The sequence below is a fragment of the Aspergillus eucalypticola genome, assembly GCF_003184535.1.
Source record: "Aspergillus eucalypticola CBS 122712 chromosome Unknown BO83scaffold_34, whole genome shotgun sequence".
NCBI lineage: Eukaryota > Fungi > Ascomycota > Eurotiomycetes > Eurotiales > Aspergillaceae > Aspergillus > Aspergillus eucalypticola.
Window position 1 is genome coordinate 144,052 of NW_020290308.1, and position 15,606 is coordinate 159,657.

A 15,606-nucleotide genomic window follows, 5' to 3' on the forward strand; every position below is an offset into this window, starting at 1 on the left:
TTCCATCCATCCGGCTTCAAGAATGGATAGTCACTCGCCTACATTCCACCTTCATCCCTGACTTACCACATGCAATTTAGAAAGGAGATTAAGAAGAAACTGAAAAAAAGCACTACACTATACCAGACAGACAGCTCATTAATTCATATATCCAATTCATTGCTCCTAGTCATCTAATAACCTCCCCAAATGCCATCTCCTCGACCTCCACCTCCCTCAAGAACCTCCTCTTCCCATCATAGTATAACCCATCACCTCCAACACCTGGTACCTGCGTCGAGCAATACAGCCTCACTTTGACACCACCACTAGCGCTACCCCCGTTCATACGCGCACTAGTACTTCCAGGCAAATTCCTCCTACTCCGCATCATCATCATCATCATCTCCCGTTGTCGTGCCCTCTCCTCTTGTATAACCGCCCACCGGGCTTGACTCTCCTTATAGCGCTTCCTCCTCATTCTTGCACCTTTATCCCATAGTTTCACTTGATACTTCATTTGTCGATTCGAGTCGCCTGGCCAGTCGCTTGGGCGGTCATCTTCTGTTGATGATGAGACGGAGGATGAGAGTGATGAGCGGGGGAGGTGTTGTCTCTGTGGTGGTTGGTAGAAGGGAGATTGGTAGGATTGATGGTGGCGGTTGTGACGCTTGCGGTGATTCTGACTTCTCAGAGAATAGAGATTCTGGGACGGTCCGAGTTGGGGCTGAGGAGTGTAAACGCTAGTAGGATTGATAGATACCTCATCCTCATGATTGACGGGATGCATCCTCTTCATCCAATCTTTCATTTCGTATAGATCGGTCACGTCCCGACAGAGACTTAGCACGCTGCGACGCAGAAGGTAATGTATGTGGATGTGGTAGTCCACGAGGTATTTTGCGAACTTGTGGTCGTTGGTCGGGTCGTGGCTGAGGTAGATTTGGAGTTGGGTGTTGTAGGACTGTTCTTGGGTTGGTGTGAGGAGGTGTGTGTATGTTGGTGATGGCTCTTGTTTATTACCTTTGCCTTCTTTAGGGGCTGAAGGTATTTCATCGGGTGGGATTTCTTTGTCTTCTGTGGTGGTGGTGGTGAGGCCTGGAATCAGGAAGGGTGGATTGCGGGAGGCATCGTAAATGCCTTTTATGCGATCATCATAGTAGATGTCCTTGGGGATGCGGGTGATTGTGCAGCTGGTGCAGGAGAGGGCTTCTTGAAGGGAGGCATTCTGTTTTTGTTCTCTCAGGGACAAATTCAGAGACTTCTGGGGGGCAGATTTTGGTTGCTCTTTTATGTGGATGGTTTTCTCTTCCACTTTTTTTGTGTGCGATGGTTTGAAAGGGATTGGTTTGGTTGTGTATGCGGGTGCGAGAGGATGAGGATCGGGGATGAGAGTGAGAGAAACGTACCATTGCCATATCCTCTCCATCATGGGGAGGATGATATGTAGCATGAGGCATGATGTTGGTTGGTACATTTGGATCATAGGTTCCGATATTGGATCTGATAGTAGTAGTTGGGTGTGGTGGAGGGGAGGTGTGCTAGACTAGTCCCATATATGGTGGTATAGAGGGGAGAGTTGAGAAGAGTATCCAGAACAAAAAATAGCTTCGAGCTTAGTACTATGCCATCTTCTCAAGGGCATAACAAGAATATATAGTACAGAGTATACAATGATTATCGGCAAGTGCCGCATTGTTCCATGAATATCCTCATACTTGAGTGCTGAAAGTATGGGTGGTTGTTCCTTTTGTCTATATTGATAGTAAGATATGGTTTTCCGGGCCGGGCACATGATGTCGGAGCTGAGATGAATGTGATGGGGTCATTGGAGGATGATAAGAGGGGATCCTGTATTCGGTGTTAGTAGAGTGATGAAAGTGACGAAATCAGAGGAATGAGAGAGGGAGATCATGGGGATTGGGACGGTCTCAGCTGGTTTGGGTTCATACTTTGTAGGAAAGTCAAGTGATGCGGGTTGGGAGGCTGTCAGGTGAGGGTTGTTGCTGCTTACTAGTAGTACTTGGTAGTAGAAGCGGTAGTAGTGACTGAAATACATATCTGTAGATGCCGGTCGTGATTGCCCTTTATACTTTTGCAAGGATTGGAAATGAAGAAAATTTGAAGGAAGGACCCGATGATCCTGGGATTCTGGGATGGATAATTACTAGAATAAAAACATTGGGTACACGCATGGCTTGCCTGATTCTCAGTTATTTTCTTTTGGTTGAATAACTAGTTGGTATCACCTATGTGGTCACATGATAAACCTACCAAAGGACCTGAACAACAATATTCCTACTCTGGTATCAGGTGTATAATTCACTATATGCTACATTAGCAATGCCATGCCGACATCTTTCTAACACTCTCCTTTTCACATAGCAAATGTAGTAGTGTACAACCAACTGCTGTGCGCTGCTCTGTTCTCCCAGTAGTGCTGCAGGACATATCTAGAATATGTATACACAAGATCTTAGATCAGAAACAAGACCCCAGATTACAACAATTAATATTTTGATAGACCGTCACTGCTGGCTAATAGCTATCAAAAAAAAAAAAAAAAAAAAAAAATAAATGAATAAAAAAGCCTAATCACAGCCCCACAGCCAGAGTAGTCTATTGCTGATTGTGCTGTCATCCGCACGCTGTAGACTATCAAAAGCGGGCGCTCTTCGACGCATGAACTGCCCATAGAAGGGCTTTGATCCGTTCAAATCTACCCAGCCCTTCTTCCGCTGTTTCATTGCATACTGAAGTATGGTGTTCGAATTGTGGTCAGTGGGCTTGAAAGGGCACTCAAAACTCCATTTAACCTCAAGCCGTGCATTGTCTGCGCTCTCGTAACCCAGAGGATTATAATCGGGTTCAGAAGAGAGCGCATGTAAAATCACTTCAACCGAGCCCCGATAATTGGCTTCGCGTGCCAGGAGTCTGATGTGGAATTTCATAGCGGCTATTTCTTCCTGCGCAAAAGATACTGACTTCTGCAGTGTCCAGCTGAATAAAGTATATCATCAGTATAAGATGGGGAGAACCTAGGGGAAGGAGCAGATAAATACTACCTTCTGTCTGTTTCTGCACAGTCATTCAACCAGTAGTTCAGCCATCTTTCCAGCATATCTTCGGAATTGTCCTTTTGTTGGGATGGGTTTTGCCAGGTGTGACATAATTCTTCAGTACTAGTTGATGCTTTAATCGACATGATTCCAACCATCTTCGTACAGTCAACCCAAAGATCAAAGTCAGTTTCCTTGACCTGTTCGTCTATGAGATGTGAGCCTATGATTTGGATTGATGTCTCAGGTGGTGAAGTCAGCTCTTCTCTAAGAGAAGAATAGAGTGGGAGTTCGGCCATGGTTTTTTTTCTTTTTTTTTTTCTTCCCTCTTTGTTGGGATTATGTAGTAACGGGGAATAGTAGACAAGAAACTGAAGTCTGTAAATGATAATTGTAACCTTTCAGATTATTTATGACTAGCATGACTGACATGACTGAAATGATGCGTCAGTCTTGATAACCACTTCGGACTAACGATCCGGTTCAATTGATTTCGATCACGATCAGACGAGAACTGATGGAAAACCAATAATAACAATTATCAGAAAGAGATATTCACTTATTAAGATGATATTGTTAATGATTGTTTGGTTTGTTGAGACGGTAGTAATATATCCACATCACATAGTGCCTGCCCAATGAACAGGAGAAGAAACATCTACATACTCCATCAACATGATCCCCCTCTTCCCAACAACCTGTCTCCTTCTCTCCCTCCTCTTCCTCCTCATTCAGCACCGCAAGGGCATTCGTTCTATATTGCGGAAATATACTTCTCCGAACTACTCCCGCCTACCCATCCACCAGCACGAAGTCGAACTGGATCATCTTCACCGGTATGTATACTACCAGGACTACTAGTAGTACACCCCCCACGTTCCATGACCAACCACATCAGATTTACCACTATTACCCTTTAGTTTGATCCTTCCAACTAAACCTACCACACACATCAAGCCTGGAGGCATACATCCCACGCACAATGACATAAGATGAAAGATGACTAACATGAACACAACATCCTACTACTGCAGGGATCCCCATTTCACCACCAATGGCCATGTTGCTCCCCCCGCAACCCCTCTCTCTCGATACTTTGACCCGGATACATCCGTTCTATACCCGGAGGTGATGGAGCCGCCCTTCCCAGTTATTCCGGAGATGGAAGAAGATTGTTATTCTGTGGGTGGAGATGAAGATGAAGATGATGAAGGGGAGTGGGTTGATGGGGTGGTGGATTCAGTGGTGAAGTGGGTGGTGGAAAAGGTACAGGAGGGACCACCTTCTTCTGGTTATACTAGTTGAGCTGGTGGATTGTTCTTCTTGTGGCTATGAGATAATACAATTAACCCGACACGTGTGTGAGACGAGGTCACATTACTGTGATCTAGTCTGGGGGACCTCACGCGATCGTGGACCTACGTCACTGCCGATCCCGAACATTGATGTCCTGCAACCTGCAAGCCACGGCTTCTGCAGGGATCTATGGTAATGGTTGGCTGGAAGTGGTTGACTTCCTTGGCCCTGACCGGGTGTGGTAAAATCTAGGAAGCGCCACGAACGGGCTTGATCGTGAAGAAGTCCAGTCGTTCATTTCGTCTATCGTGTAATATATCTTTCATATGTATCGCTGCAAGTTCAAATGTACAGATCATAAGATGCCATCTATATCATCAAAAGCTTATGGGGCGCAGTAGCCGCCGTCAACCACAATGTCTGCTCCAGTAGTGTAGCTGGATGCATCCGATGCCAGGTACAGATACGCGCCCTTCAGCTCCTCGGGTGTTCCCTCCCGACCCATAGGGATCTTATCCTTCCAGACGGTCTTGGTCTCAGTTGGGATAAAGTTCGAGATCTCTGTTGCAATGTATCCCGGGGAGACGGTGTTGGCACGTGCGAATCTGACCCACTCAACAGCCAGCGACTTGCCTGCATCGGGAATTAGTACGATGCAAGTTCTATTTCTCCAAGGCCGCTTCACTTACAGAGATGGATAACGGCCGCTTTGGAGGCATTGTATGCTGCCTGCATCTGAGGGAAGTTGACAATGTGACCGCTCATGGAAGCGGTGGCCACAAAGCTGCCATAGGTGAAGTTGTTGAGCGCGTTACCGTTGATATCGGTACCCTCCTCCTTCTGTCGCCTCCAGTGGGTTGCTGCCGCCCTGGCGCAGTAAAATGTCCCGTTCAGATCGACATCAACCACATTCTGGTAGTGGTCCAGCGGACCGTCGACCATGGGACCCTTAGTCCAGGGGACACCGGCATTGGCAATGAAAACGTCCAGTCGGCCGTTGAAGTCTTTCACAACCTGGTCAACGGCCTCCTGCACGGCTTCGGGCTTGGTGATTTCGACCTTGTACGCCTGGGCTGGAATGAGCATTAGTAAAGTATGCCTGGCAGTAAGTTGGGAAAATGGTCTGAGGGCTACTGACCCTGAACACCATACTTGGAGGCAATCTCCGCGGCCCGCTCGATGCAGCTGGGGTTGCTGCTATACCACATGGCCACATTTGCACCGGCTTCAGCCAGGCCACTAGCTACGGCAAGACCAATGCCAGCACCGGCGCCTGTAACGATGGCAGTCTTGCCCTTGAGTGAGAACATGCTCAGCAAGCCGGGGTGGGCGGGAGCGGTAGTGTTGTCATGGACAAAGAGTCCATCTTTCTGAGGGCTGGCAGCCATTATCGGATCTATGGGTAGTGGAAAAGGGGTGGAAAGAGAGAAAATTCTCGAGGAAACACAGGAGAGTCAGGAGAGAACGAAGTGAAGATGTGAGACGGCCCGGCCAGGTGGCGGGCAGCTTTATATCGTAGATTGAAGTTTAGATATACACACCACTACGGCCAGCAACGTAAACACTATTATAACAGCAAGCCCACTAGGAGCCCCCCGCGCCGGTGAGGGGTTGACTGGGCCATTGCCCCCCTCTATGCAGATGGTTGGCTCCTACTCTGGAGTTCGCATTATTCAGAGTTTGGGGTTGGCTATCGAGCATAAGCCTAGTTGCCCCGACTGGCCACGCTCACTCCATCCAGCTTTCTCGTCTGGTGGGTTCTAATAACGCTAAGCGGTCCCATAGTCTCCAAGGCGGGTGAGAAGGCCCAGATTGGGGGTATCCGGGCGTGGGTTGACGACAGGCGCCCCATGCCCTGCTTCTGCAGCTTTCGCTTACTTTCTTTATCTCACCGAAGTCCCCATCGGTATCGGGATCGGGACCCCTCTGGCATCTGACGGCCTCTATCAGACGATGACCTCGGAAATATCAGGAGACACGAGACCTGAACACAGAGTAAGTTCGGCGTCAATCAACCCTCGTCTGTTTCTCCAAATCCGAGAGGCCGGCGGATCCGGACTCATCGTATTTCCGTCCCGCACCCCCCGTGACAGCGGCTGCCCGATTGGGGTTTCCCGGGGGATCTCCACTTCCACCTCCACTTGCGCTTTTACCACGCGAAGTTAGAAAGAAGAAAAGACACGCGCAGGGAGCTGCGTTGCTAATGCAGGTGTTTCATGCCTTCAGTGATATACTTATGGCTTTTTCTCAGACTTGAGCCTGCATGCGTCGCCATATGGCATGCCAAGAAGGGCTACTGGATTCCTTCAACCCAGGACGTACAGTCCTTACAAAGTAGTAGTTTGCTGTTGATAACTAACAGTACGAGCGAAAGTAGTTTACACGATCACGGCCTCCAAGAAGAGAAGAGGGAGTCGTTGGAATCTACCATGGTCCACGACCTCAGGGGTGCTCAATTCTTGACTGTTTCGCTAACATTCTTCTAGTTATCAGTGGAAACTCTGCGGCCTCCTGTAGATCTGCTAGCATTTTGGCGACGGTCTGTTCTCGACTTATCTTCTAAATCGAGACATTACAGGAATTCTGGGACCAAGCTTCAGTTTGATGAGGGCTCCCTATCGCCAGTCAATAGCTCGCTGGGAAGGATGGTTGGTTGACATCGCAGCATTCCTCGCGAGCCGACAATAATGCTACCACATTCCCATGCCCCAGCCGGCTGCCATAACAAACGCAACGCTCCCTCACGAGCGCGCTTCCTCCCATCCATCATGGATCTCTCTATTCTCTGATTATCCTTGTGCTGGCGTTTCCGTGGCTAGCAGTTGCTACTCTTGCCTGGTCTTCGGCGCCGTTGAATGCCGTCCGGAACCATCGCGGAACTGGTATAGACACTGGGACAGGTACCAGCTCAAGTGTATGGGTTGACGCGTCTACTCAAAGTCTAAAGGAACCAGGTTCTGCCAGCTCTGGCACCGAGAGCAGGAAGAAACGACAATGCCGCCATTGACCACAGTAATAGCGATAGCCGTGAGCTGCTCCGTCGTCTTTATTGTGTCTGCGATAGTTGGCACGGTCATTTGGATAAGAGTCCGTCAGGATCGCCTGTCGCTGGCGGTGGCAAACGCGAAGCAGGATGGATTTGCTCTACAACAATACCAGGGGGAGACGCTGACAGAACTCTCGCGGGAGGAGGGCACCGCACTACGACAGTATGGACAGCTCCCATATGGAAAGCCGTCTGAATGGGGAGTCCTTTCATCTCGCGAGAGCCTCATTCTATCCCCTACGGACTCCGACACGTCATCTCCCTTGGACGAGAAAGCCCGTGACATGCGTCGTTCACTATCACGGTCTCTTTCAAGCCGCTCTGCGCGGTTGTCACGACACCTCCTAGGACCACAACGACTCAGCTCACTGTCTCCACTGACGGAGCATTCAGAGAAGCGGCAATCGGCTTCACCGACAGTATCTGGAATTGACGATAACGTACCGAACTCTGCTGTCGAGGGTGCGTTCGAGCTAGCAACGGAGACCACACCGCGGCATACCCCAGACCGAGAAGAAGAGCAATTGAAGGCAAGTCTCACGAGCCGACCAGGCTCGGGGACATGGCCATTGAAGCATCATAGGGAGCGGTCCGGCAGCCTGTACCCGCTCATGGAGGATAAACAAGACGGTTGCAACCCATCCAATGGTCGGGTACGTGGGGGAAGCATCACTGCTCAAACGGCCGGGTCTGCGCCCGAGCAACCTGTACCTCCACCACCGTGTGCCTATCCGCCAAACCGCTTCCGTTTGTCAAGGAATGACTCAACTTGTCTCTCTTCGCTGAGTCTCGAAACCGCAGACAGCTCCATTCTGGAGGATAGCAGAAGAACGTCGACAAATATCGACAGTACTTTCACATCGCCCGCTTTGCCTCCATGTCCCACATTCGCCCCGTTTGATGCCAATGACGTTGGACGGATGGAATATGATCGAAGAGGCCTTGGGCCAGCTCCAGTCGTACCATCTCAATTCGTCTTCCCGTCAAATTCTGGCACCGCGTGGGAAGCCAGGAGACTTGAATCATCACCTCGCTCTTCTCCGCGTCGAAGCTTGACCGCACGGAGCCCGAATCGTTCGACGGAACGCGTCAGTCCACCGCCACGACGAACCGAGTCTCTTTCTGAAATCAAAGCCAAGCGAGACTCATCCCTGTGGGTGAAGCCTCTGGATCTGAGCCGCCCGCCTTCCCTCAATCCAGTACCCAATGGCGCCTTGGTGCCACATTTCAGTCAAATGCAACGCCGTTCGATGTATGGTGATCAGAAGAACGAGCTCGATCCATTTTACAACGTGATGAGCAATTCTGCCTTGAGCACTGACCCCCGATTGAAGCCTAGTACCTCTGGGATTCCGGATGGTCCTCTGCTAGGCCCGAACAGTCATCTTAGACCCCCTCTGCCCTCTGCACTCAAAGGGAGCAGTAGCACCCGCAAAGGCCATCGGCGGCAGAACTGCGTTCGGATCTCGATACATCCTCCAATCACGTTTGGTGGCCCAGTCTTCTCGCCTACGGCCGAGGAGCCGGAGGAGACCGACGAAATTGATACCAGCCGGGCACAAGTTCCCAATCCATCAATCTCCCACATTTCACTTCAGTCCAACGGTTCAGGCCTTACAGTGAGTCGGGCCAGCTATGATGAGCAACAGAAGGAAAACCCGCGAGTTACGGAGATTCCAGATGAACCCTCACAGGGAGGACCGCCGAAGCTCAAGGTGAACTCACCTACTGATGCCGGGGATCGCACTCTGAGTATCATGGACATGGAGAAGTCATTGCCCGATATTGTGACGACTCTACCGCCCCCCAGGATTGATACCAACCTGTCGACTACGCCATCTCCAGAAAAGAACAGTCCGGTCTGGATGATTCCGCATTACAACAGCTCGCCGACGGGATTCGAAAACTCCTCGAACCCTGGCAGTCCGCGCCGTACAGCCGTCAAGGGACCGCGTCAACCTCCGCCACGATCAACAGCACGCGGCAGCTTCCGCTCACTGAACCCCCTCGATGATAATGCCATGACGCAGTCAAGTCCGCCGATGCGTCATTCGCGCGGTCCCAGTATGAGCAAGGAACCGGTACGCAATACAGCCGAATCACCATTGCGTCCGAAGAACGACCCCAACAACATGGTGGCCCCGCGGTACCAGGGTAGTCCGCATCACATTGTTTCTCCAATCAGCTATTCTCAGGCGCAGCTCTGGCGGCCAGCGGCCGCTGTGCCAAAACCGCCAACTGCGAACAGCGGCATCATAGTTCCCATCTGGGAAGACCGGGCTTCGGAGCCCAAGGGCAAGGGTCCCAGAAATTCTTCAGTTACTTGGTCCAGCGAGCCTTCAGCCCAAGTTGGACGGGCAAAGAGCCACCGATTGAAGCCCGGCCCTGGCAGTTCCCGACAAGGATTCCGAACTCCGACGAAAAAGCCTGTCGGACTGGGAATTGGGGCTGCCACGCCGGGAAGCTTGTATGATGGAGATGGATTCCTGAAAGAATAAGGTGCATGGATGGACTGGTAGTTGGCAGCGGCGTTGATTGTTTCTCTTGTTTCCTTTGCTTGGCTAGCGTGCGGGCGTGTCTACCCTCCACTGTAAAGATGAACGTAGGTAATAGGTAGGATTAATATAAAATTAATCTAAAAGATGATGGTCAATAGACTTCTACAAGTAGTACTTGGCAATTGATCCGTTTCATAACAAATAACTAAGTAGCATCTATCATTACAAAAGTAGTTCATAACACACACGCCATCGGTTTAAGTAGTAGAGATAGTACACAAGCAAAGACCAAGAAGAGAGCTTGGATAAACCAACAATCTAATCCGTCCTCCTCCACTTCGTCTCCTCCCCACTACCATCCCCATTAACACCCTCTTCCCCATCCACCCCCTCCCCCTCCTCTTCCTCCCTCTGCCTCACCGTCCCCGCCCCAGGCCCCAAAGGCAACGTGGGCTCCTCCCCACCAGCAATCCAATTCCCCTCCTCATCAAAGAACTCATGCATATTCTCCGCCGTAATCCACCCAGAACTCCCCTCCACCGGGGGCGGCAATCCACCCTCCGCGCTCCCCATCGACACTAACCCCGACTGAAACGCTCCTCCTTCTCCTTCGTAATCATCCTCGTCCTCATCGCCCGGTTCAACCGGATCCGGATGCAGATTCGAGCACGCCGACACAGCAGCGTAGAGGGTCTGGGTGGGGGTTTCGGGCTTTTCGTCTCCTTCCTCAGCGGCGGCGGGGGTAGAAGATTCTTGAGCGGGGGTCTCGGGCACAACTGTTACGGTGAGGGCGTCTTCTTCGTCGTCGGCGGAGGAGTAGGAAAAGGAGGTAGTTGGGTTGGCGATTTGCATGTACAGGCCTTGGACTTGGACCTGGGCTTGGGGTTCGGTGTTGGGGAGCTGCAGGCGCTGGATGGCGTGCAGGGAGATGGAGGGGTAAGGGATTGAGAGACCGGTGTTGGTTGTGGGGTTGTAAAGGAGGAATTTCCTAGTTGATTGATTCATTCTCGTTAGTATGGTTTGCTTTCTCTTTGGGTTATTGTATTGGTTATGGATGGAGGAGGGAAGGCTACTCACTCAGACGTAACCCATACGTTCACGCCGGGGATGACGATCTCTTTGTCTTCGGCTTCTTCTTCGGTGGTGCCGTTTGCGGTGGAGGCATCGCGCAGAGCGCCTAGTGCTGGGACTGCGAGGACTTCGCGCTCCAGGAGCACGAGTTTGCAGTTTTGGTGCTGCGAGTAGAGGATTGGAGGACCGGAGTGGAAGGAGCTTGGGGTGCGGGATTGGTGCTCGGCGAGGGGGATGTAGGATGTTGTGTCGGGGGGTGCGGTGATGGATTCCATTTTGAGGGTTGGATTTGGTTGTTTTGAGGTGGGAGGTTGAGGAAGTGTGGTTGGTGGTGAAGGGTGGGAAAAAGAGAAGATGATGGATGGAGCTTTGCGGGCGGAGCAAAAGCTAGATTATCAGTAGCTGCTGGTTGATGGCAGTTGATATCCGCCGGGCGGGTGGGGTTCTATCTACCACGGTTGGTTTCTTACGTCGTTTCATAATTTGATTAGGTGCACTCTTGTGGAAGATTAGTGGAAATGTGTGTGGTATTATTATGATCGATGCTAGATTTGTTTCTTTAGAGATCGTTTGAGCTAGTTGCTCGGCGGTACCAGATGGTAATATGGCTGTGCTCTCGTTGGCGTAGGTCGCGCACTGCCGCGGTTCAGCTGGTTCAGATGCAGAGCGCCCTGCACTGGTGATCTCTTGCAGAATACGGTGCGCACAAGCTTGAACTTTATCGTGGCTTGCGACGAAGGAAGTGCGCTACTATCCCCGCCAAAGCAAGGGCCCATAGCATCCACCTGCAGCGGTTTCAGCGGCCATTGGCGCGGTTCATGGCCTTCACGAAGCCATCCCAATATATTATGTTTCAGAACATCATCGCGCAGCTCTCATTTCACGTCCAACCCTCCAAAAGCTCTGTCCAGTTCTTCGCCTTCGTCTCGCGGTACCATGGAGGGTAATGCGGCCGCACTAGGATCGGAGAACGAGCTGTCCAATAAGCTGGGTTGAGGTTGGTTATGTCCTCTAGGGCCAGCGGCTGCGTTACTCGGTTGAAGTAGTTTCTCGTCTCTGTCTAGCCATCCGGGAGCCACACGTCGCTTCTCTGCCAAATCTCGCTGGGTGATTGAGTCCTCCCAGCCCCGGATTGCTTTCTCGGCGTCGGCGCGTGTCTTGTTCAGGTGCTGCTCGAGGGCGTTGCAGGAAGCTAGAATCTCTTCTGGAGAGGCGGCATGCTCGCCACTGGATGAAACCACGTAGCGGGGTTTGACATCGGGGTTACTTGGGTCGACTGTTACTGAAGGGGGGATGGTCGAGGGAACGGACTTGTAGGTGTAGGGGAGAGTGACGGAAGTGGGGAGGTTGATGAAGGGGGAAACGGTCAAGGGGACCTGAGCCAGTAGGGGATGAGGGCCTGTCGTGAGTCAGTGTTGTGTCAAGACAGAAGAAGAAAGAAGGAAGGTACTGACGATAGGATTCATACATGATGGGTGATGGGGTAGTATACTGTAGACTGTAAGAACTGATAAGCTAGGCAGAGAGGAAACAAGAGTAATCAATGATGGATGAGATTCCCCGCGGACAGCGTAATTAATTACAGGGACTGTAACGAAGCGGGAATGATCCGCCAGCTGAGAATTACCGTAATTACGGTTGGTCTGACGTCGAGTGAAACTCTCTTTCTTGCAATGAAGAGAAAGAGATTAGATTGAATGAATCTTTGAATACGAAGAGGGGGAGATTGTTACCTAGTAGTTCCTATCTTACACGATAATTGGTTTCTTCTTCCGAATCATCTTTACTAGTGGTTCTCTGCAGAAAAAAGGTGGTCAGGCAGTCTCTTCAGCCTCTCTATTCTCCAGCCTTGGACGATATCGAGCTGGAAAGGCCGACCATCTCTCCTATTCGGGTTGCACTGCCCGGCGCCTCTCTCCATCTTCCCTCACTCTTCGCTCGTCCCTCTCGCCTTGTCCCTGACCCACGCTTTAGCCTCAATTTTTTCAACCCTATTTCGCTCCCCCTCCCCCCTTGTCATCCTCGGAATCGCCACTTCGTAGGATTCTTGGTGTGACCCCCGTCCAGCTTGTTCCTTACAACGGCCAGTCCTCGCGATCTCCGCCTGTCTCGCGTGTGAAATCCAATCCCGCCGCCGCTTAACCCCCCACCAACAACTGGCCTCCGCGCTGGTGTCTTTCCCCTTTTCTTCGCCTCCTCGCAACCCCCCGGGGCACGACGTTCTTGCGATTTCCCCAGATCCAAGATCTACGTCTTCCCTGTCACTTAAGTCACCATGGATCGCACTATCGCGCGTGCGGTGACGGATAAAAAGCCGGTCCCGGAGATCGACTTCACGTTACATGTTATGGAAGATGGCACTCAGGTGTCGACCATGGAGCGAGTAATTAAAGGTAACGCCATAATGTCTTTTTTCTCTCTCTGCCTTCCCTCTACTTAACTATCTGCATGAGCGCTCTCCTAATCACTCTATGGTCTTTCAGAGGTGCAAGCGCCGGCGTTGAACACCCCGCCGGACGACCTGTTCTGGTCTCGTGAAGACCCTTCTAAGCCCAACCTGCAGTTCCTCAAGCAGCACTTCTACCGCGAAGGTCGTCTCACTGAAGATCAGGCACTATGGATTATACAGGCCGGTACTCAGCTCCTCAGGGCTGAACCCAACCTGCTGGAGATGGATGCGCCCATCACCGTGTGCGGTGATGTTCACGGACAATATTACGATTTAATGAAGCTCTTCGAGGTCGGCGGAGATCCTTCCGAGACACGCTACCTCTTCCTCGGTGACTATGTGGACAGAGGTTACTTCAGTATTGAGGTTCGTGTGATCGCAAGCTGTTTGGTATTTGCCACACCCACTGACTCGCGTGCTACAGTGTGTCCTGTATCTCTGGGCTCTCAAGATCTGGTATCCAAATACGCTCTGGCTCCTGCGGGGTAACCACGAATGTCGGCATTTGACGGACTACTTCACTTTCAAGCTCGAGTGCAAACACAAATACAGCGAGCGCATCTACGAGGCATGCATCGAATCGTTTTGCTCCTTGCCGCTGGCGGCGGTCATGAACAAGCAGTTCCTCTGTATCCACGGAGGTCTCAGTCCCGAGCTGCACACTCTGGAAGATATCAAAGCGGTATGTTATGGGCTGAACACTACATCTGGTGGACTGCTGGCTGACTTGGCGACAGATTGATCGCTTTAGGGAGCCCCCGACTCATGGCCTGATGTGCGACATCCTCTGGGCCGATCCTCTGGAAGACTTTGGGCAGGAGAAGACTGGTGACTACTTCATCCACAACAGCGTCCGTGGATGCTCGTATTTCTTCTCATACCCCGCGGCGTGCGCTTTCCTCGAAAAGAACAACCTTCTCTCCATCATTCGGGCGCACGAGGCACAGGATGCCGGTTACCGCATGTACCGCAAAACACGTACGACCGGTTTCCCCAGTGTCATGACCATCTTCAGTGCTCCCAACTACCTGGATGTCTACAACAACAAGGCCGCCGTCCTGAAATACGAGAACAACGTTATGAATATCCGACAGTTCAACTGCACGCCTCACCCGTACTGGCTCCCCAACTTCATGGACGTCTTTACCTGGTCGCTTCCCTTCGTCGGTGAGAAGATTACGGACATGCTTATTGCCATTCTCAACACCTGCTCCAAGGAGGAGCTTGAAGATGATACCCCCACGTCGGTCTCGCCCACCGCCGCACCCCCCTCTCCTCCTGCGGCGATGGATATCGAAAGCAGCGAGTTCAAGCGACGTGCGATCAAGAACAAGATTCTTGCCATTGGACGTCTGTCGCGTGTGTTCCAGGTGTTGCGTGAAGAGTCCGAGCGGGTCACCGAACTCAAGACCGCTGCTGGAGGTCGTCTCCCAGCGGGTACTCTGATGCTGGGAGCGGAGGGTATCAAGCAGGCCATTACCAACTTCGAAGATGCTCGCAAGGTCGACCTGCAAAACGAACGTCTGCCCCCGTCGCAGGAGGAGGTCATCCGGCGCAGCGAAGAAGACAGACGCATTGCCTTTGAGCGGGCGCATCATGAGGCAGAGAACGACGCCGGACTGGCGACTGTGGCCAGGCGGATTAGCATGTAAGTGAAGCCGAATGATTGTTCCGGACCATCATACTAACGAGTTTCAGGTCGGCGGGATCGGGCAAGTCTCGGCGACAAAGGGATGCTACTCGGGATTCTCGAGAAGCATGAGCGATTAGGAAGTAACTGGGTGTTCCATCTGAACCAGCATCTTTCGAAGCGGCATGCAGAGGTACTGCAATTCGGGGTTTGAACTACTCCGTGTATGGGTGAACTATGTACTGTCACCTCAAAGAAGTCAACGTGGTGACAGTTGCAATTGAGTAGCTCCTATACTTTGTCGCGAAAGATTACTGTATTGCATAATGGAGAGGTGGACGGGGGGCTTTGTGTAATTCCTGCACAGCAATCGAGCGTCCGTGACGACTCGACCATGAGTTGATGAATCGATACACCATGAATTGAGCTGTTCGTATTGTACAGGCTAGTTTATTAAAATAGTCAATTGATTACCGTCGATTATTGTTACCCCAGACTCCATAGCCTACTCTCATAATAAACTAAGGTATAAGCTACGCTGCGCCAAGACCGCCGAAAGTCCCGCGCCAGAATCTCCG

General features: G+C 51.4%; 9 protein-coding genes across 9 annotated transcripts; 3 read left to right on the top strand and 6 right to left on the bottom strand.

The window, feature by feature from the left end:
- Positions 1 to 256: 256 nt before the first annotated feature.
- On the bottom strand, positions 257 to 1,872 carry BO83DRAFT_382364 (uncharacterized protein; the record flags this gene model as incomplete). The annotated part of the gene is made up of 2 exons (XM_025532211.1): positions 1,389 to 1,872; positions 257 to 1,207 (listed from the first exon to the last, which is right to left on the bottom strand). Coding segments are annotated over exons 1-2 (1,002 nt in total), but the record flags the coding sequence as incomplete, so codon positions are not given.
- A 698-nt stretch (positions 1,873 to 2,570) lies between these two features.
- Positions 2,571 to 3,196, bottom strand: BO83DRAFT_323465 (uncharacterized protein; the record flags this gene model as incomplete). Its single annotated transcript, XM_025527934.1, has 2 exons — positions 2,571 to 2,979; positions 3,045 to 3,196. 2 exons carry the CDS (start codon positions 3,194 to 3,196, stop codon positions 2,571 to 2,573), a joined length of 561 nt encoding a protein of 186 aa, XP_025383420.1.
- A 433-nt stretch (positions 3,197 to 3,629) lies between these two features.
- BO83DRAFT_382365 (uncharacterized protein) lies at positions 3,630 to 4,358 on the top strand. The gene is made up of 2 exons (XM_025532212.1): positions 3,630 to 3,944; positions 4,047 to 4,358. The coding sequence occupies exon 1, from the start codon at positions 3,714 to 3,716 to the stop codon at positions 3,897 to 3,899; it is 186 nt and encodes a 61-aa protein (XP_025383421.1). The 5' UTR covers positions 3,630 to 3,713; the 3' UTR covers positions 3,900 to 3,944; positions 4,047 to 4,358.
- A 361-nt stretch (positions 4,359 to 4,719) lies between these two features.
- BO83DRAFT_323360 (putative carbonyl reductase) lies at positions 4,720 to 5,722 on the bottom strand (the record flags this gene model as incomplete). Its single annotated transcript, XM_025527931.1, has 3 exons — positions 4,720 to 4,967; positions 5,024 to 5,407; positions 5,473 to 5,722. 3 exons carry the CDS (start codon positions 5,720 to 5,722, stop codon positions 4,720 to 4,722), a joined length of 882 nt encoding a protein of 293 aa, XP_025383422.1.
- Positions 5,723 to 6,222: 500 nt separating this feature from the next.
- On the bottom strand, positions 6,223 to 6,863 carry BO83DRAFT_402887 (uncharacterized protein; the record flags this gene model as incomplete). The annotated part of the gene is made up of 5 exons (XM_025533570.1): positions 6,223 to 6,318; positions 6,351 to 6,392; positions 6,416 to 6,480; positions 6,653 to 6,660; positions 6,799 to 6,863. The coding sequence occupies 5 exons, from the start codon at positions 6,861 to 6,863 to the stop codon at positions 6,223 to 6,225; spliced, it is 276 nt and encodes a 91-aa protein (XP_025383423.1).
- A 353-nt stretch (positions 6,864 to 7,216) lies between these two features.
- BO83DRAFT_151924 (uncharacterized protein) lies at positions 7,217 to 10,021 on the top strand. The gene has a single exon (XM_025526242.1). It carries the CDS (start codon positions 7,329 to 7,331, stop codon positions 9,876 to 9,878), a length of 2,550 nt encoding a protein of 849 aa, XP_025383424.1. The 5' UTR covers positions 7,217 to 7,328; the 3' UTR covers positions 9,879 to 10,021.
- Positions 10,022 to 10,196: 175 nt separating this feature from the next.
- Positions 10,197 to 11,397, bottom strand: BO83DRAFT_441157 (Voldacs domain-containing protein; the record flags this gene model as incomplete). Its single annotated transcript, XM_025536318.1, has 2 exons — positions 10,956 to 11,397; positions 10,197 to 10,866 (listed from the first exon to the last, which is right to left on the bottom strand). Exons 1-2 carry the CDS (start codon positions 11,222 to 11,224, stop codon positions 10,197 to 10,199), a joined length of 939 nt encoding a protein of 312 aa, XP_025383425.1. The 5' UTR covers positions 11,225 to 11,397.
- A 66-nt stretch (positions 11,398 to 11,463) lies between these two features.
- Positions 11,464 to 12,587, bottom strand: BO83DRAFT_347294 (uncharacterized protein). Its single transcript, XM_025528812.1, has 2 exons — positions 12,404 to 12,587; positions 11,464 to 12,348 (listed from the first exon to the last, which is right to left on the bottom strand). Exons 1-2 carry the CDS (start codon positions 12,417 to 12,419, stop codon positions 11,825 to 11,827), a joined length of 540 nt encoding a protein of 179 aa, XP_025383426.1. The 5' UTR covers positions 12,420 to 12,587; the 3' UTR covers positions 11,464 to 11,824.
- Positions 12,588 to 12,784: 197 nt separating this feature from the next.
- On the top strand, positions 12,785 to 15,514 carry BO83DRAFT_382369 (serine/threonine-protein phosphatase 2B catalytic subunit). The gene is made up of 5 exons (XM_025532213.1): positions 12,785 to 13,342; positions 13,433 to 13,764; positions 13,823 to 14,080; positions 14,136 to 15,046; positions 15,097 to 15,514. The coding sequence occupies exons 1-5, from the start codon at positions 13,225 to 13,227 to the stop codon at positions 15,158 to 15,160; spliced, it is 1,683 nt and encodes a 560-aa protein (XP_025383427.1). The 5' UTR covers positions 12,785 to 13,224; the 3' UTR covers positions 15,161 to 15,514.
- The last annotated feature ends 92 nt before the right edge of the window (positions 15,515 to 15,606 follow it).